Consider the following 20,563-nt stretch of genomic DNA (forward strand, 5'->3'; position numbering starts at 1 on the left):
CTCAAAGTAATTCCTATAGCCGTGGCACTTTTAGGTCTTCTACCATTGTCCTAATAATTGTTTTTCTCGAGTTAACTGCTGACAGGTGAGAGTAGATGAAGTTCATTCCCGTGCTTTCCTCTGTTTCTAGGGGGAGCTTGGGCAGTGAGAGGCGTGGGGAGTCCATGGGGTTCTAATTACTCTTCTTTTTTCCCCTGAAGTTTTTATTCCTTTTAAGCCAATAATATCTCAGGATCTGGAGTCTGATGTGGCAAGCTTGTTTTCTTTTTTCTCTGCTCATTATATCTCTTACTGTTGGTGGAACTCTTCTCAATAACTAGGACTAGACTCTTGGCATGGTTCTTTTATTCTCATTATTCATCTTATTGACTGTAAACCTACTGTTACTATTAAATCAATATTAAAAACAAAGATCTTTCTTCCCGTTATTTTATTATTTTATAAGAAGACTGTTTTATTTTATTAAATAATTCTCACCTTATACTGAGATGATGATAGACTTTTTGCCTATTGATGTCATTGATAAATTTTTAAATATTAAACCATGTTGTGGCCCTGGCTGGTTGGCTCAGTAGTAGAGTATCAGCCCAGCATGTGGATGTCCTGGGTTCGATTCCTGGTCAGGGCACACAGGAGAAGCAACCATTTGCTTCCCTACTCCTTCTGCTCCCCGTTCTCTCTCTCTCTCTCTCTCTCTCTCTCTCCCTCCCCTCCTCTCCCGCAGTCATGGCTGTATTGATTCGAGTGTATAGGCCCTGGGCACTGAGGCTGGCTCTGTGGAGTCCTCTCCAGGTGCCAAAAGTAGCTCGGTTGCGGGCATGGCTCAGATGGGCATACCATCAGCCCCAGACGGGCGTTGTCAGGTGGATCCCGGTCCGGGTACATATGGGAGCCTTGTTTCTCTATCTTCCCTTCTCTCACTTAGAAAAGAAGAAAAACAAAACAAAATACATGTTGCACTCCTGGGACAAACTTAACTTGGTATAGTGTGTTATTTTTTCCTTTTTTTGGTTAAGATTTTATTTATTGATTTTAAAGAGAGGATAGAGAGAGAGAAAGGCAGAGGGTGGAGCAGAAAGTGTCAATTCATAGTTGTTGCTTCTTGTATGTACCTTGACCGGGCAAGCTCGGGGTTTCGAACCGGCGACTTCAGTCTTCCGGGTCAGTGCTTTATCCACTGTGCTACCACAAGTCAGGCGTGTGTGTTATTCTTAAACAAATACTTTACATTAAGTTTGTTAGGGTTTTGTTAAGACTTTTACATCCATAATCATAAGTTAGAATGATTTGTGGTTTTATCTTTAATTTTTTTGCCTTCAGATTTTGACATTAAAATTATACTCATAGCTTTTTTAAGGTATTAGGATGACCTCCACCTGATATATCATTCATGTATTTTGATAACTTGCATATTATGTAGTATTTGGAGAACTCTCCAATTGTGTTACAAGTAATTATCACTATGAAATGCTAATGTATTAATACTAGGCTACAGGTACTAAAAACCAGGTGGATTTTTGTGATGCTATTAAATTTATCCTTACATAGTCTCTCTCTATATATACATAAAAATGTGCCTATTTTGCAGTTGTTTCTGAAGCTGAGCTTTTTAGGAGGATGACCAGGAATATCATCTTAGAGATGCTTAGCACAGGGTACACCAGTGAGACAGACAGGGTCTGTGAGGAATGCCATCCCTAGTATAGTTCCCACTTGTATGTCAGTATTCAGACCCATAAAGCTTCATGCCTTCAATGTTGTGACAATTGCTTTGGGCTGAATTCTAAAAAGTACTTGGTGTCTACATACCCAGGGCCCTGTAAGCTAAAATAGGCTGTTAGGCCAGCATCATCTCCATTGTACCAGAGACATAAGGAAGTGGTGGTTGTTAATGGACTTTCTATTAAAGCATGTTTCATTAAAGACCTATGGTGTCACCCAAATATAGATTCCTTCTTACTCAACATTTGATGTATTTTGATTGACCCTACACCTTTTCTGCTAGTGTAGAATTTTATTTGAATTATTTTAATTGAGGGTAAAGCAGACTTGTCGAGAGGAAATAAAGATTTTTGTAACTTAGCTTTGGGTGAGAGAAGAAAACCTGAGACAAAGAAAATCCAACCTTAGAGTTACTCTTTGATGTGTTTAGACAAAAGAAAGGGCTCGGGGATTCCTGTTAGAAAGTTTTATGTTCTGTTAGGTTTTGTTATTAAGTTGTCATGAATGGTGCTAAGACCACGTGACTTTAAATGTTGGAAGAAGGCTCAACAGCTGTCTTCTCAGTAGTAATTTATAAGATGTAAATATAACTGAGAGCCATTTTGTAGCCCAGGGAGGGGGGAGAGTCAACAACTCAGTAATTTAATTAGGCATGGAATGATTATGGAAGGCCAGGCATACAAAGAAAGAAAGGAACATTATCTACTGCAAAGCCAAGAGAATCTAAAAGCATCTTACTGAATACTGGGGAAGGGAAATCTTGAAACCTTTGAAGCAAAGCAGGATAACTAGGAATTAGCCACAGAGAGCGTTAATTTAAAATACCGGTACTCTTTATTTGCCATCTTCATTCTTTAATTTAAAAAATCTGGACCTTTCATAGGTTCACCAGTGAAGTCTCCCAACCCTATTTTTTTCCCATAGAAGCTATGATCTTCAACTATGACTTTTCCTACTGCCAGGTTTTTGGGCCCTAAATCATTATGATTATGGAGGAAATAGGTATACAATAGAAGGTCATATATCTACTTGAGACTTTTATCTTTTGCTTTGATTTAATTTTTCTAACACCTTTCTGTTTGTTTTTTTAAATCGCATTTTACATAGAAAAGTTGATTATGTGCTTTGAACTTCTGCTATGTAAACTTTGGCATTTTTAAAGTGCATCTTGCATTTCAATTTAATTTTAATTCATTTAACTCTGAACTTGTGTTTTAATGAGATGTACCTCTAGCGAGCTAAAATAAGAGTCCATTACCCAAGAGGGAAATTACTTCTATTTTAATCTCAGATAATGAGAAAAAGGTCCAGATCTTCTATACTTCTTTGTTGCCTGAGAATATTTCTGTTGATAACTGTTCAAAACATCATGGCTGAGCTTGTGCCCCACTGCCTTCTTTCCACCCGTGTCCTCAGTGGACCCCGAGACAAGAGCTCTTCCAGTCCCATCAGAACTATTCTGAGTGCATGGAAATGATCATATGCTTTTCTTTTTTTTAGATATTTAGTTTTGCTTTCGATACTTGCTCTGCCATTAGCAGAGTTTCCTTGGAAGGATGTAGAATTCTTAATTAGAGAATATTATATGGACCATTGGTTCTTTCCGTTGCCTTACCTAATTTTTAAAATATTAATCTCCTACAACAGAGATAATTTATGTTTTATGGCTTTAAAAAAACATGTTGCACTTTTGAATTTCTGTGCTTTTCTTTGCTTCACAGAAAGCCAAGTGACTTGAAAATTAGAACCTATGTGCTTGTAATTTCATGGTCACTCATAAGGATTTCATTCATGGACTGGCTCCTGTCAGGTGTGAGAGGTTTAGCATTAGTAAAAATGCCTTTTTGCATATGTGGTTTTGGGATTAATGGGTCTGTGTGTGCCGAGTACCAGTTGAGATTTGCCCATCCCTCCCTCCCTCCCCTGTAATAGTGGTGTAACTCATCACAGGCACAGGCGTAGGCAGGTCCTATTTGTCATTCTTGAGGGGAAAAGACATTAAAAGGTGATACTATATTCTGAACTCCCTTTTGGCGTAAATTGTTAAACACTGTAGTTTAATCATTTGATAAGTATTTCTTTTTCATCAGGTTTAGTGATCAAAAAGAATCCTAGTGAAGAAAAGTATCTTCAGGGTCATCTAGTACTACTGTTTGTCTATAGATTTGTACCATACAGAAAAATGAGTATCTCTTTCTATTTTAATGTTGTTAAGACAACAGGCTTCTATATTTTTTCTTGGTTAACCTCCAAATTATCATTATAGAGCATGCATGAAGTATATTATAAAGCTGGGGAAATGAAGATACGAGTCAGTACTACAGATACAACTTACGTTCCTTATCTTCATTCTGTATGTTTTCCAAAAATGCAAATCTATTATTAACAGCTAGCAGTCATTGAACTTTCACTGTCTACTAGGTGCTGTTTTATGAATTTATTTGGTCCTTACCACAGTCTTATAAAGTAGGTTATATTACTGTTCCCATTTTATACATGAGAAAACAGGCACAATAGGTTAAGTACCTCTTCTGAATTCACACAACTGTTGAGTGGCGGAGCTGGAGTCTAAATCCAGGCCCTCCGAGTCTGTGACCCCAGCCCTTAACTACCGTGCTGTACCGTCGCCATCCCTCGCCATCCCTCCTGCGGACAGCCATTTAGGAGCTCGCTGTTCAAGGCTGCTTGTCCTCAGGATCCAGTCCAGCTCCACCAGCACCCTTTTGTTCTTACTCCACTCACAGCGTACTCGCATAACACCCCGTTCCCCTGCACCTTCTCTCTCTCTTTCTCTGTCTCTCCCTCTTTTCTTTTTCTGTCTTCCTTGCTCTTCTCTCTCTCTCTCTTCCTTTTTTGGTGTTCTAGATTGCCACACTGGCTCGCTTCAGGGCCTTTGCCACACTTTTAAGTCCTTCCTGTTTGCTTCCCTGTGTTTGTCCCTCTGAACTCTGAGAGCAGAAACTGCCTTTTATCCCGTCGGTTCTTTAGTGACGAAAAAGTGTTCTTAGAGGTACTTGTTGAATGAATATTTGCCAAGCTGATTACCATGTGATATTTGCAACTTCCCCTCATGTGTATCTACTACATAGACTCATTCTGTGCTAAGTAAAAGTAATAATTAAATGATTATTGCTAGTCCTGGTATTGTATATGTATATTATCATATACAGCCTATTTTACATAGAATCTATTAATTTGCATCAGTAGCAGTGATCCTCAAGTATTTCGTAGTAGCTTTTAATAGCAAAAAGCAGTAACTGACCCTGGCCGATTGGCTAGTGCCCTGGTCGGCAAACTGAGGCTCGCAAGCCACATGCGGCTCTTTGACTCCTTGAATGTGGCTCTTCCACAAAATACCACATGCAGGTGCTACCTCGATAAGGAAAAAACTATATAGTTTTTTTTTGTTTGGTTTTTTTTTTTTTTTTTTGTATTTTCTGAAGTTGGAAATGGGGAGGCAGTCAGACAGACTCCTGCATGCGCCTGACTGGGATCCACCCGGCATGCCCACCAGGGGGCGATGCTCTGCCCATCTGGGGCGTGGCTCTGTTGCAACCAGAGCCATTCTAGCACCTGAGGCAGAGGCCACAGAGCCATCCTCAGCACCCGGGCCAACTTTGCTCCAATGGAGCCTTGGCTGCGGGAGAGGAAGAGAGAGACAGAGAGGAAGGAGAGGGGGAGGGGTGGAGAAGCAGATGGGCGCTTCTCCTGTGTGCCCTGGCCAGGAATCGAACCTGGGACTCCTGCACGCCACGCCAGGCTGACGCTCTACCACTGAGCCATCCAGCTAGGGCCTACCTATATAGTTTTAAGTTTAAAAAATTTAGCTCTCAAAAGAAACTTCAGTCATTGTACTGTTGATATTTGACTCTGTTGACTAATGAGTTTGCCGACCACTGGGCTAATGGATAAAGCGTGGGCCTGGTGTAAGGATGTTCTGGGTTCGATTCTCGGTCAGGACACACATGAGAAGCGACCATCGCTTCTTTTCCCTTCCCTTTCTCTTCCCTCTCTCCCTCTCTTCCCCTCCCGCAGGCACTGGCTCCATTGGTTTGAGCTTTGGCCCTTGAACTTTGGTCTGGGCGCTGAGGATAGCTTGGTTGATTTGAGCATGGGCTGCAGATGGGGTTGCCGGATATATCCCAGTTGAGGTGCACGTGAGAGTGTGTCTCTCTATCTCCCCTCCTGTCACTTGAAAAAAAAGCAATAACGGAGGAACTCTTGGATCTTCTGCCAAGATTTTAAATTAAGTTTAAAATCTTCAGTCATATCATTAAGTTTCATATGAAATATATTTTCCAAATTATGATGGCAAATCACAGCTAAAGGAATAGAGCAAGAATACATTAGAGTAAAATGGTAACCTTTGCCAATGTACTAGGTTGTGAAGGGACAGAAAATAAATTCAGAATCGAAAAGATATCATCTTGGGTAGTGATTATGTAAAATGTTTCAACAATCAGAAAAAGACAATTTTTAGGATTTAAATTTTTTTTTTATTCATTTTAGAGTTGGGGGAGCTGGAAGCATCAACTCCCATATGTGCCTTGACCAGGCAAGCCCAGGGTTTCGAACCGGCGACCTCAGCATTTCCAGGTCGACGCTTTATCCACTGTGCTACCACAGGTCAGGCCAGTTTTTAGGATTTAGTATAGATAAAGCGTATCATCTGTGTTATCACTTGGGATTCACTGAGTTATAAGATAGAAGAGGCTTTCTTTGATAGGACATTAAGAGAACTCAGCTGTCAAAAGTGGTACATATTGTTAATACTGTCATGCACTACATGGAAATTGCAGTGAAGATGCTGATGTTTTTCTGTGTTCTGACCATAGCCTTCATTATATTGGTGTTGCACTGGCCCATAGAGTTTCACTGGTAGACGCTTGTGCCTTTCCACTTTCCCAGCTATATGCTGTCTTTGTCTCTAATGCCATTGGTTGATGCCTGATTATTCCGTCAGTCTTCTATATTGTATTTAGTTCCTACACGTGAGCACACAGGGATTCGACTCTAGCTGTGATAGAAGGCTTTCTTCCAGTAATTCCATTCTTTCAACAATCATGTTGGTCACTCCTTCCACAGGCCCTTCGTGTTGATCCACTCAATTCCAGTTTCCAGTCCTGTGGGTTCAAGGCTGTTTGTTTGCTAGTGTGTATTGTTTACCTTCTCTGGGCTCCGTGTCATATTTCACTTCATTACTTGTACTTGGTTTATTCTTTATCAGTTTTACTTACCTGTTGAATGTGTACTTATCCTCAGGAAGATTACAGTCAGGGACAGTATTTTCCAAGTCTTAGGTATTTCTCCAAAATACATAGTTTACATATTAAGGCTTTAGGTTAAAGTAGGTCAGAAAATAGTAATATGCTAAGTTTAAGAACATTTAGAAAAAAATCATTTTATAAGGTCCCTTGGTAACCCACTCTAAGGAAGTTGTTGATGTTTAACTTGTATCTGTGGTGTGCAACAGAACTAACAGACGAGACTTGACCTGGGGGGGCAGGGTGGCCACACAGTCCAGTGCACAGAGGTGTTTGTGGAATCAGGCACCTGATGCCTGTATGATTTTTTTAACTAGTGTCACCACAATAAATTCAATTAAAAAACTCTTCCCTATGTGGTAATGGAGAATAACAGGTTTATTACTGCCTTCAATCAATAGTCACATTGATAGTCTCTTGTGCTTGTGACATGTAACTTTCCCCCATGTATTACCTGTTTTTTATTTTTTATTTTATTTTATTTTTTATTTTTTATTCATTTTTAAAGAGGAGAGAGAGACAGAAAGGGAGAGAGAGGAGAGAGAGACAGAGAGAGAGAAGGAGGGAGGAGCCGGAAGCATCAACTCCCATATGTGCCTTGACCAGGCAAGCCCAGGGTTTCGAACCGGCGACCTCAGCATTCCAGGTCGACACTTTATCCACTGTGCCACCACAGGTCAGGCATATTACCTGTTTTTTAAAAAAGAATAAAGATAAGTCATGTACATTTTAAACTGATATTTTACATAAAGTCTATAAGCAAAGTGTTAGTCCATTAAAATATGTCATTATAGGGGGAAAAATTGTGACTTTCTTTTGTGCTCCCATAATGAAGGAGAAATCTTACATATGCCCTGTCATTTCTTGCTTTGGCTGTTTTTCTTTAAAAATTTTTATTTACTTTATTGGAGTGACATTGGTTAATAAGACTGTACAGGTTTCAGATGTACAGTCCTCTAACTTATCATCTACCCTCTATCTTCCTTCACCTCCCCTGACCCCTTTCCCTCCTGCAATCCCCACACTTTCTGTGTCTATAAATTTTTCTCTTTTCTTAATCCCTTCACCTTAATCCCAGCCCCCAACCCCATCCCCTCTGACAGCTGTCAGTCTGTTCTCTGTATCTGTGAGTCTGTCTCTGTTTGTTAGTTTATTTTGTTAATTAGATTCCACATGTGAGTGTAATTATATTGTACTTGTATTTCTCTACCTGGCTTATTTCACTTAGCATAATAATCTCCAGGTCCATCCATGCCGTTGTAAAATGTTTTGGGTTTTTGAAGGTGCCACTTAAAATCCTGTGTGTAATTCCAAATTTCAGTGGTGCACTACACAGCAGATGCGTGACAGGATTTAATAGGCTCCATCTCCCATGATGCAGGGCTGAGGTAACCGATTATCTTTCAAACTGCAGCTTTTATAATGTGCCGTTCTCCAGTTCATTAGCAATGCAAGAGGGCTAAGGGCCTAGTGAATTGTGTATAAGCAAAAACCCGCCTTAATCTAAGTAGAGGAAACACATGTTTAAAGGCCAGATGAGACAGTAAGCTTTGTGTAGTAAGGCTGTAAATGTAAATTAGAATTCTACTAGACACTTTTCGAAGCAGTTCTTTAGACAGTAAAGGCATTTACAAGGCCATTTTTTTTATTTGTTAGTTTTTGGTTTAAGTTCTCACTAGCTAGTGGATGGTTGTGGTACTTTGGGTAGTACTTCCATTAACATTTTTTTCATGTTGTTAGAATGGACTTGATTTGTATTTGTATAAAGTAAGTTTGCAACAGTTATTATGCATTAAAGTGTACATAATTGGGCTCTTAAATTTTATTTCTTTAAAGTGTAAATTCTATACTTGTCTCTGTTAAAAAGTCCTTATGTGTGCAGTGATATTTTTGCTGTCATATAGTGTGACTTTTGTTGTTTTTATTCATTTTTGCACTTGGTGGGTTAAGACATAGAATATTGGTTTTTTAACTCTTATATCTATTTTTTGATTGTCATACTTACAGAGTATGTTTGTGAAGAGACTGTGTATTTGGTATGTGGGCATAATAATTTAGGGAATAAAATTGAGAAGTATCAAGTACAGTGATGAGATCAGCTACCTCTGAAATAAGCTGAGATTGTTTGCTCTAACTATATGGGAATTTATGAGGACCCAAATTCCAGGGCAGTGACTCTTGTCACTTCGTTGTAAATCAGAAAGCTGAAACACGATTGTAGTATAACTTGTTTGAAAAAAGACTTGCCAGAGAGAGGTTACACATTACTGGATGTGGGCATAAAGGGGAATCTGAGAAGACAAATTTAGCGGTGTTTACCCAGCTCTGTCCCAGTAAGAAAGGTGACAGAGCCTGATACTCATGAATTATGAATTAGCAGTTATTAGGGAAACATTTACTGTGGTTCATTTTTTTTTAATCCACTAGTTTTCTTTTCCTACTCTGCTATTAGTATTGCTGTCTCCAAGGTCATTGGAGACCTTGTTCTAACCCTACTAACTACTTCTGTCTCTTCTCTCTGTGTCTCTCATCGGTATCTTCCATGCCCCATCAGAGGTGACACCTACCTCCTCCTCTCCCCTAATGTTTCACTCTGTTTCCTTCCAGCTCTTTTCTACACATCAATACAATTGTAAAGACCGGTACTGTACTGTGTTTATCATTTTATATTCTGTCTAACATTGTATTTTCATGTGAACTTCAATCACCATTATATGGATATACCATAATCTTAAAAACCATAAAAGGTTATAAAAGAATTGCTCATTTTAGAAAACTTTCTGCCATAGTGTAGTATATTAAATAATTTTGAAACCATATGTAAGAAAGTGGGATAGTAGACAGAAGTTACATAGTTTTTAGAGTTTACTCATAAATGAAAGAATACTGCTGGGGAATAACGAGTCTTACTATAACGGACAAGGAAAATGTGACCTCAAGTCATTGGAACGTTGTCTCTGTTTTCAAAACTGTGAAAGAACAGAGTCCCACTGTGTCTCTCAAGTCTCCTCCACCGTAATTCTTGGAATTTGAGAAGTAGTACATGGTAAGAAGTCTGTGTCACCTTTTTCTCTTGAACCCTTCCAGTTTGTTCTGTGATGACTGATTATTACAGATTATTTACATACATATTAAAGTTAAATATAAAAAGTGTCCTGTTCACTACTTTACTTATTAAATTGTTTATCATGTGGCATTAGTCATTTTTCTACTGGACGCAACTACCTATCCTGTGAAATTATCTAATTTTTGAATTTGTTTATATACATTATAGAGCTTGTAATTGCTATAGTAAATGATTTTTATTTGCATTTGAAAGCATCTCACACATAGTGATTAATGATTATAAAGCTGTATTTTAAGGTGTGAATATGAACATAGAAGAATACAGAGTTATGAACAAAATAATCTGGAACAGTGTGCTGTATTCAATTGAAAATAACCCCGTAATGGTCTGGTATCACATTAAAACTTCACCTCTTTTTCCATTGAATTCAGCAGCTGCTGATACTTGATCCTTATGCTTTATATGAATTCTGAGTCATTTATTTTAGTAAAACTAATGTATCATTAAGGAAGTTGAAAAACTGTTTTGCTAGTGCACCCATTTAGTTAAGAATCAAGTCACATATTTTATTTACTTAAACCAATCTCTACTTATTTTACCAGTAACATATTTGGTCTGCGACCTGTGGATTGTGCAGACAGTGACACTATGAAATCGCTGTTGCTGCTACCAGAGAAGAATGAATCATCAGCTAGCCATTGCTCAGTAGTAAGTATGGGTTTCACCTTGGAGAATTTATAACTTTTATTGAAATTGGTTATAAAAGGAGCATAATGGAAAAATTTCCAGTTAGCAAACTGTTTTCATTCACTGAACAATTATTGATCACTTCTTGTATATTAGGTATTGTGAGTTTGAAGAAGTAATAGGGATAAATGTATCAACAAGTATTTGTTTACCCCCCTGCTCTGTATTTTAGGCAGCACTTGTATGCAATAAATGGGACTGCTAGAATTCTTATTCTCAACGAGCTTACCTACTAGTGAGAGATAGGAAACAGATTGTAAGCGTGTAAGCTAATATACTATAAGTAAATGAATCCCAGGAACTTATTAATGAGTGCTGTGAAGAAGTTCTGTGGAGTGTTGTTTACTGGAAGTGGTGGGCTCCGGAACAAACACTGCATTTAATAAGGGTCACTGAGGAGAGCCTTTAAGGAACTGCGATTTGATTTGATACCTGCACAAGGAGAGGAGGCAACAGGTTTATATCCAGAGGGCAAGTGTCCCGGCAGAAGGTACAGCAAGTGTATAGACCTCTGAGTGGATGAGCTGGTCATACTTGAAGTTAGAGAGAAGGTTGTTATTACTGGGAACTAGTGAGTGTCTAAAGAAAAACTACTTAAAGGATTTAAAGCAAAGGAATGATAATTTATACTTTAGAAAGTTCATTGTAGCTGCTTTGTAATAGAGAGACTGGGTGGGGCAAGAATGGAAGCAAGGAGATTATGTAGGGCTGTTCATGGTGAGGGGTATGGATGCCGTGAAGACCTGAATTAAGGTAATAGTGGAGAGGGTGAGAAGTAATGAGGGTTAGTATATATGTTTGAGTTAACGCCAACACAATTTTCTGATGGATTATCAATGAGGTGTGGGGGAAGAATAGAGTTGATATGAGTGTAGCAGTGGAGTAGATGATGGTACCATTTGTTGCTGTAGAGAAGGAAATTGTTTGCCAGTTTGATGCCTTATATGACATCAAATGAAAACATTGACTAGACAGTTGCCCATTTGAGTCTAGCTTAGAGAGATGCAAGTCAGAGATAAAGTGTAAAGAATGCCTATTCTTTCAGAGCCTACAGTTTAGTGGGGAATATAGGTGTAAAAAATGTATCACACACGTAATACATTTATGCTAGAAAGCCATACAAATGTACAGTAGAATCCTAGAGAAGAAAGAAGGTAACTTCGGAGCAATTAGGGACTGTCTGCAGAGAAGGTCACAGAGAACATACCTAAGACCTCTGGGAAGCCTTCAAAGGGAAGGCTTTAGTGAGGTATCTAATAGAATGCTGTTGCTATAAAGAATTCCTACAACTCAGTAACAGGAAAACAGTATAATTAAAACACAGGCAGAGAATCTGATTTTTTTTCAAAGAGGAATACACATGGTCAATAGGTATATGAGAAGATGCTCAGTGTGGACTCATCATTGGAAAATGCAAATCAAAACCAAAATGAGAATCATACCTGTTAGAATGGCTATTATTAAAAAGACAAGAAATAAGTGTTAGAGAAAAGGGAACCCTTATGTACTGTTGGTCAAAATGTAAATTAGTGAAGCCACTATGGAAAAATAGTGTGGTTGTTTTTTAAAAATTAAAAATAAAACTACCGTATGATTCCACTTCTGGGTATTTATCTGAAGGAAACAGAACACTTACTTGAAAAGATACAAGCAACTCTATGTTCCTTGCAGTGTTATGATAGCCACGATGTGGAAGCAACTTAAATGTCCATTGTTGGATAAATGTATTAAGTAAAGAAAAATATATACATATGCATACACGTATGCTTCCCTATGTGGAATGGAATAATTTTCAGCCATGAAAACAAACGAAAGCTTGCCGTTTGTGACAACATGGATGGACATTGAGGGCATCATGCTAAGTGAAATAGAGAAAAACAAATACTGTATGATCTCACTTATTATGAAATCTAAAGGCAGCCCCCACCCAACCAAACAAAACAAACAAAAAAATCCTGAGCTCTAGGATACAGAGAACGAGTTAAAAGTTGCTAAGAGAGTAGATCTTAAACGTTCTCATCACAAGAAAAAAAGTTTTATAATGGTGTATGGTGGTAGATGTTAACTATTAACTACATTTACTGTGGTGATCATTTTACAACATATACATATGTCAAGTCATGTTATGTACCTGAATCTAATACATATAATGTTATATGTCAGTTATATCTTAATGTTTAAAAAAAATAATGTTATTAGCTGCAAATAACAAAACTTTCACACAAATGCTTAAAGACATTGTATATCTTATACAAAGATAATCCCAACATAGGATAGCTTTTCACTTGGTGAGTTCAGCAGTTAACGTGCACCAAAGCCCCAAGTTTACTGTCTTTCCCCTTTGCCATCCTCAGCTCTGTCCTCACTAATCTCCTCCTATGGGTTATAGAGTGATTGCCACAGTTTCAGATGGGAGTGTCCAGAGTTAAAAGAAGGATGAAAACCCTTCCCAGAAGCCTTCCAGTCGACTTCCCTTACATTTCACTGGTCAGAACTGGTCACATGCTTGGTTTTTTGTTTTTGTTTTTTTTAAATGCACAGAAAATTTTATTTGTATTTTAAGTCCAAATTTAGGAATGGACAATTATTGGAGGTCAGTAAGGTTTCCAGGTAAATTAATCTATATAAATAATTATCAACAATAGCCTTCCTCTACATGACCAGTTATCAATAAAGCAATGGGAAGGGAACACTAAAGGCCTAATGAAGAAAGTGAGTGAATGAAGGAGATCCACGGATTGGTACAACTTTCGTTTTCTGTCCAGTCTCTGACTCTTGAGAGGCTGGATCAGAGATCTTAAGGCTAACCCCGCCTGCAGCCCCAGCTTCCCTGCGTCCGGCACCTGGACCTGTCCCCACTTTGAGCCTGCCTCTCAGAATATTCAACCAAGACTGGCCTTATAGGACTAGTCAATCAAACCTCGCCCGCTGACCTAGTCTGGTCCCAAGTCCATGCGACTCCAACTGCGCATCTCTCCCGGGACAAAACTAACCATTCTCCATTCTCCATTGGAAACGGCATCTCCCAGTCCTCCGCCCCTCCTTGCCCTTCCCGGCCAACGTACCCTTATTTTCCAGCTTCCCAGGCCCCGCCCCTCACACACTTGGTTTGGAAATACATCATGGTTCATGGTTAAAGATACGCTCTGTCCTTGAAGAGTGGTGTCTGAACAAAATTGGGGTTCTCAAAATGTGTAGGAAGTGAAGAATGGATTTTAAGTGACAACCACATTGCTCACTGCAGTCAGGTATACAAAGTGAGGATGGCAGTCCCGTATTGGGAACAGCTGCTTGGAGACAAGGAAGCATACAGGACCCTGGAAGTCTGAGAAACTAGAGCTTAGTGTGAGGACCGTAAAGTGTGTGTCAGAGGACATTAACAGTGAAGAGCTGCGTTGGGATCAGGTTGTAAAAGGCCTTGAAATCCCTAAGGAGCAGTGTAGACCTTATTTCCCTGGTTGCTGGGCCACTCTCGTGTGTTTTTAATAGAACGGGACCGTGCAGAAGTTAGGTAGGAGTGGGACGAGACTGAAGACTGGTTAGGAGGCTGTTGTGGTGCAGCCTGGGTGTGCTATGGTCAGGACTGGAAATGCAGGTTGTGGCGGTGGTGGCATGGGATGGGGAGGATAAGGAGGATAGAGAGAGGTGGATGGTGAACTCACGATATTTAGCAAGTGCTCACAAGGGGGAAATAAGAGAAAGGGGTATATTGACATGTACAGTGTGTCCATAATCCACCCAGCATGCCCACCAGGGGGCGATGCTCCGCCCATCTGGGGAGTTGCTCTGTTGGAACCAGAGCCATTCTAGTGCCTGAGGCAGAGGCCATAGAGCCATCCCTAGTGCCTGGGCCAATTTTGTTCCAATGGAGCCTTGGCTGCGGGATGGGAAGAGAGAGACATAGAGGAAGGAGAGTGGGAGGGGTGGAGAAGCAGATGGGTGCTTCTCCTGTGTGCCCTGGCCGGGAATCGAACCCGGGACTCCTGCACGCCAGGCCAACGCTTTGCCTCTGAGCCAACCGGCCAGGGCAGGGTTTTCCTTTTATTTGGTGCAGATTTCACATTTCTGTCATCTTTTGTTGCTTTCCTGTGACCGGTCAAAAGTGCACCATGACTTTATGGACACACTGTAGAACCATTAGAGAAGACTTCTTGTCTAGTAAGTTCAGTGGTAATGAATAGAAAGACAACCGAGAAATTAGGTTAATTTCCTCATTTTAGCAAGGAGAAAGTTAAGACCTAGAAAGATTGTGATTTGCCTAGGGTTAATCAGCCATAAAAAAAATTTTTTTTGAATGGATCGGATAGAACACAGATTATTTAAATCCTAGGTCAGTACTCATTCAGTCTCGGCATACTTAACAACTATAAATTGGCACTTATTTTATTCATTTGAACTTGAACTTTTCTGGCAGAACATAGCATAACTAAATTACCATTTGCCAACATTCCTTTTATGTAAAAGCTGGAGAAAGATTATTTTAAATGTGTCATAAAATAAAGATATTTTTATGGTATTCTTGGAGTCTGAAGATGTTAATTCCCTTCAGAAAAGAGCAAAATGATTATACTCCTAGTTCACCTATCCAATTACTATTGTTTTTATTAAATGTAGCAAACCTTTACTTTCTACATGTCACATGGCTGTGACCAGTGAATATTATTATTTACTCTTTTAATGGTATATGCTTGAATAACAAAAAGACAATGAATGATAACATTCTCTAAGTGGAAATGGAGGTTTTTTATGTGCATTTTAAAATCTAAGCTATGGGATCTGCATTCCTCCAGTCACTACCTGACTGCCCTTTGTGCAATCTTTTTCTGCCACCTGGGCTGTCTTGCTGTATTTTGAAGCCAGCAAACATGCCTCATTTCAGGTCTTTAGCACTAACTCTTGTCCCTGCCAGAGCAAACTTAGGGAACCAGATGTCCCTGTGACTCCTTGCTCTTCGCAGGTCCTGCTCCATTGTAGCCCTCCCAGGATATATCTCTACTGCAGTATATTAACTAGCCCTGCCAGTGCTTCTTCCCCTGACCTTGCTTTGGCACCTGACATTTTTATTTTGTTGATTTTTCTTCTCCAACTAGAATAGAAGCTATGTGAGGCCAGGCCCTTGCCTCTTTAGCTTGCCGTAGTACCCCAGCATGGAGATCAGTGTCTGGCAAATAGTGGATGATCAATAAGTATATGTTGAACGTTGAATGTGACTACTGGAGGGTCATTCATGCTATCAGCTTGCCCCGGAAACACGCACAAGCCGAGTCAGGTCCTTCAGATCAGTGACTGTTAAGCCATCTGCAAGGTGCTTCAAGGAACAACGTGCAGAAGGGCAGAGGGGATGAGTGGGTGGATTTGCGCTCCTCTTCTTCCTGTTTAGAAATTTTGTTGTTCCAAGTAAAGCTTAATGGTTGTTGGAAATAATCTTTTAACTTGAGAAGTTTTTAAGTTTGAAGACTTAAGAAAAGCTGCTTGCCATGTTTACTTTGTGACTTCTCTGCCCATGATCCCTTTGAGCAGCTCGTTTGTCCTTTTTCCTCTTTTCATAATTTTTAAACTCTATATTTGATACTTATTAAAAATAATTTAAGAAAGCATTCCATATCAAATTATCCTTTAAATAAGAGTTTAATGTCAGTGTATATTAGTAGTAGTCAACTTGGTCCTTAACACCCACTAGTGGGCATTCCAACTTTCATGGTGAGCGGTAGCAGAGCAACCAAAGTATAAATAAAAAGATTTAATTATAGTAAGTTGTTTTGTAAAGATTTATTCTGCCAAACTTAGCAAAAATCTGACATAAAGTACTTGGTAAGTAATTATTATTATATGCTTTAACTTGCTGTAACTCTGCTTTATAAATTTTATAAAGTAAAGTTCCTTACTTTATAAATCACCATTACTGTGGAAGCAGTGGGCGGTTAGAAAATTTTACTACTAATAGAGATACAAAAGTGGGCGGTAGGTATAAAAAGGTTGCCTACTCCTGGTGTACATGGTATCTGATTGCTGTAAAATCAGAGTATTGAACCCCTTGGGATGTCTTGGATGTCTTTGGAACCTCGTGGTTCTTACACCTCTGCTTTTTCAAACCAGATGTCTCCCAGCCACCCCCCCGACCCTTGCTCCTTGTGGCTTTGGCTGCTGTTTGCTTTATTTACTTCTAATAGTTTTATTATTGAATCTATTGGGGTGACATTGGTTAACAAAATTACACACGTTCTGGGTGTACATCCTATCACACATTGCCTGTGCATTGCACTGTGTTCACACCCCAATCCAGGCTCCTTCCATTTTGCCTTATTTTTTTTTAAATAGCATTTCTTAACTAGAGATATTGTTGCCAGTTTCTATTTTTTTATTCAGATTTAAAAGCTGTGATAGGAAAAGGCCTGACCCACTTTGGCGCTTTCCTTGGGTTGGTAGAAATAGTATCATCGCCTATGTTTAGAATTTCACTTTTGTATTTTGTGTCGAGAACTAATTTAGCTGAAGTGGAGTTATGTAAATTGGAAAGTAATATATTCCATTTCAAGCTATTTTATGACACTTATTTGTATAACTGACAAGAATTATTGGAAGACTGTTTTTCTTTTTAATACTGCCATTGTACAGTAATTGAACAATTCATAAAGTATACTGAGCTATTTTCATGTGATGGAGTGTTTGGAATGTTTAACGCAGACGTGGTTGCATCATGTTCTAGTTTAGTGAAGAGGGAAGATACATGCACAGAGATGTGATGTAAATGTGCGTGTGATGTGCATGGCATGTCTGGTAGAAATGCCTTTGCACCTTGAGCCGTAGAGCAACAAGTAATTTAGGAAGATGAACTTCTAAGTGCAAGCATTGCAATTTAAAGACTTATGAAAATCTTTTTAAAAATGTCTTGAATGCATACATAACACATGGTATTTTTTTTATTTAATGTATTTCATATGAATGAGTTACTCAGACCAGTCTCTTCGTAGATATTTCAGATAAAATGTGGTAGGGTATCAGACTGGATAAATGATCACCACCCTGACAGGTGAAGTGAATGAATAAATATCAACTTTCTCTAATCTAGCTCCTGAGCTAGACTGGTGATCATACTGCCAGTGTTTCACCCATGTTCCTTGGAGCTTTGAGATCCCAGATGTCCAATATATATATATATATGTACACACACATAGCATGGCCCTGTGTCTTGTATTTGAACATTACAATACAAATATTGATCGACTTACGACCTATGCAACTTACAACCATTCGACTTTATGACTACAGTCGCTAGCCACAACTGCTCCGCGTCTGGCAGCGCAAGCGTTGCCCAGCTGGGCCTACGACAGTGCGGACCAGCTTCCGGCAGCACTACCATCTCCGCGTGCACCATTTCAACCGTTATCCCTGACTCAGTTCAGCAATTTGTGTTTTGTGTCTTGGATATTTTTCATCAAACCCCTCCCAAGATGTCTACCAAGAGGAAATTGCCTTTGTAAATATTAAACCAGTCGTACTGGTAATGCAGTGTTTTACTTAAACCTGACGAACGTAAAAATAAACAAAATGGTGTAGAGATGATACAAATGGCATAAAATGAACAAAGAAAATGATGATATATAACAATAATGAAAGAATTATGATAAAATATGACTTAAAGATTTTTATAACATCATTTCACAGTACTGTACATATAGCCTACTCAACTTACGACCAAATCATGTTACGACCGGTCTGTCGGAACCAATCGTGGTTGTAAGTCAAGCACTAGCTGTATTGTATTTGACTTTTTATCCTCTCGTACAGTAGTGTTGATTTACCTTTTCTTCATTGCTCAATCATTGCTTTGTTATCAGGTAGTTTTTGGCCAACATTCCAGTTCTAGTTATTAAATTTCTGTTGGCTAGTATTGAATACACTATTTCATTGTGTTTTTGTTTTTGTTTTTTAATCTTTCAGTTCTAATCTCTAATGCTATCCATTGGTGCCTTCTCTTTATTTTTGTCTTTTTTTGTCTTCTGTAATCCAGTGCTAATCTTTCTTCTGATGTGAAAATATTAGACTTTGTTGGTAGAGTATGTCTTTCCTTTTCATGAGCTGTGTTGACTTAACTACTGTGTTGAAATCTGATCTAACTTGTATTCTCTGGTCTGCTTTTATTTTCTTGGTTTTGAAAGGTAACTGTCTTGATGTGAAAAATTTGTTTCTGTCTTTGAGATCATTGCTGCCTAAAAATCTTAGTTGTTGTTTTTTCCACATAATCTCAGTGTAAACTAAGAAGACCATGTTTGAGTTCAACTCTAGTGGAATAAGTTAATGGAGCGGAGATAGGGATTTTTTTTTTGTTTTTTTCCGAAGCTGGAAACGAGGAGAGACAGTCAGACAGACTCCCGCATGCACCCGACCGGGATCCACCCGGCACGCCCACCAGGGGGCGACGCTCTGTTGCGACCAGAGCCACTCTAGCGCCTGGGGCAGAGGCCAAGGAGCCATCCCAGCGCCCGGGCCATCTTTGCTCCAGTGGAGCCTGGCTGCGGGAGGTGAAGAGAGAGACAGAGAGGAAGGAGAGGGGGAGGGGTGGAGAAGCAGATGGGTGCCTCTCCTGTGTGCCCTGGCTGGGAATGGGAATTGGTTATTTTAAGTGGGTATTTTGAGTTACTTAAAAAAGGGCTTATTGGTAAAGAATTAAGTTGTAAAACCCTAAAAAGACCCAAATTAGAATCAACGAAACAAGATGCCCTGGGTATAAAAAGCTGTTCCGAAAATGTTTTATTTGGAGGAGGGATAAAGAAACAAAAATAATTATTTTAATGAACTGAGCATTAAGGTTTTAAGTGGCAATTCAAAGAAAATTATTGGTAATTAGTAGATAGAGTAAGCTAAGTAATGAAATTAAAGCTTACATCAAGAAAAGGTCAGTTTAATATCTTTCTCTGGTCTTTAAATGTTTGTAACACTGTGGACCCCTCGTTATTAACAGGTGAACTCTGGTCCACGTAGAGACGGGCCTCTTGTCCTTGTAGGCAGCGGGCTTTCTTCAAAGCAGCAGATGAAGCTCAATGAACTGGCAACAATTCTTAAGGTTAAAAAATGTGCTGAGTTCGACAGTACAGGTGAAGATGCTTTATTTATTTTTGATTAAAAAAAATTTTAATAGTTAATTCCTTTGTAGAATTTTATTGTGATATGGCTATGTACTTTGAATCTTATAATCTAAAACATTTCTATAGTTGCAAACTACTTACAGGCTGAATTTGTTTAGGAAATGTAAAGTTTGCAGCTTTGCCCTTAGTTTAGGAAGAAACATGTCAGAAGAGCAAATTTATCAGTTTGCTAACCACAAATAAATTCTAGTGCATATAATGCTTTAATTCTTCAGTTTTAGTTTTAAAATAAAGGAAGAAATGGTGTATGCTAACGTGGCTTTAAGATATATGCTTTATGATCTGATTTTTCATGTTGGTGGCCAGGCTAGAGAATAATAAAAGAAGTGTTATACCTAAGAATAAAAATTGTTATTTTTGGAAAGAATTCAGATAAAAGTGTATAAAGTGATTGACTAGTTATAAATGCCGCTGGTTAAAGGATTATTTTGGTTTATATCTGTTTCTATTATTCCTTTTTTTGTATTCTAGTAACTCATGTCATTGTTCCTGGTGATACAGTTCGAACTACCCTGAAATGTATGCTTGGGATTCTCAATGGATGCTGGATCCTAAAATTTGAATGTAAGTGTTGGGTTTGTCAGAATTACAGTGAATAGAGTAGACTAAATTTTATT

At 38.9% G+C, this 20,563-nt stretch overlaps 1 protein-coding gene across 2 annotated transcripts in view; it reads left to right on the forward strand.

Moving 5' to 3' along the window:
- Nucleotides 1–20,563, forward strand: part of BARD1 (BRCA1 associated RING domain 1) — a 74,430-nt gene that overhangs the window by 39,968 nt on the left and 13,899 nt on the right. For both annotated transcript variants that reach the window (XM_066281172.1, XM_066281173.1), the window contains 3 exons: nucleotides 10,656–10,761; nucleotides 19,763–19,895; nucleotides 20,418–20,510. In XM_066281172.1, coding sequence (XP_066137269.1) covers nucleotides 10,656–10,761; nucleotides 19,763–19,895; nucleotides 20,418–20,510 — 332 coding nt within the window. The remainder of the gene's footprint in view (nucleotides 1–10,655; nucleotides 10,762–19,762; nucleotides 19,896–20,417; nucleotides 20,511–20,563) is intronic.

Source organism: Saccopteryx bilineata, chromosome 5, assembly GCF_036850765.1.
Source record: "Saccopteryx bilineata isolate mSacBil1 chromosome 5, mSacBil1_pri_phased_curated, whole genome shotgun sequence".
NCBI lineage: Eukaryota > Metazoa > Chordata > Mammalia > Chiroptera > Emballonuridae > Saccopteryx > Saccopteryx bilineata.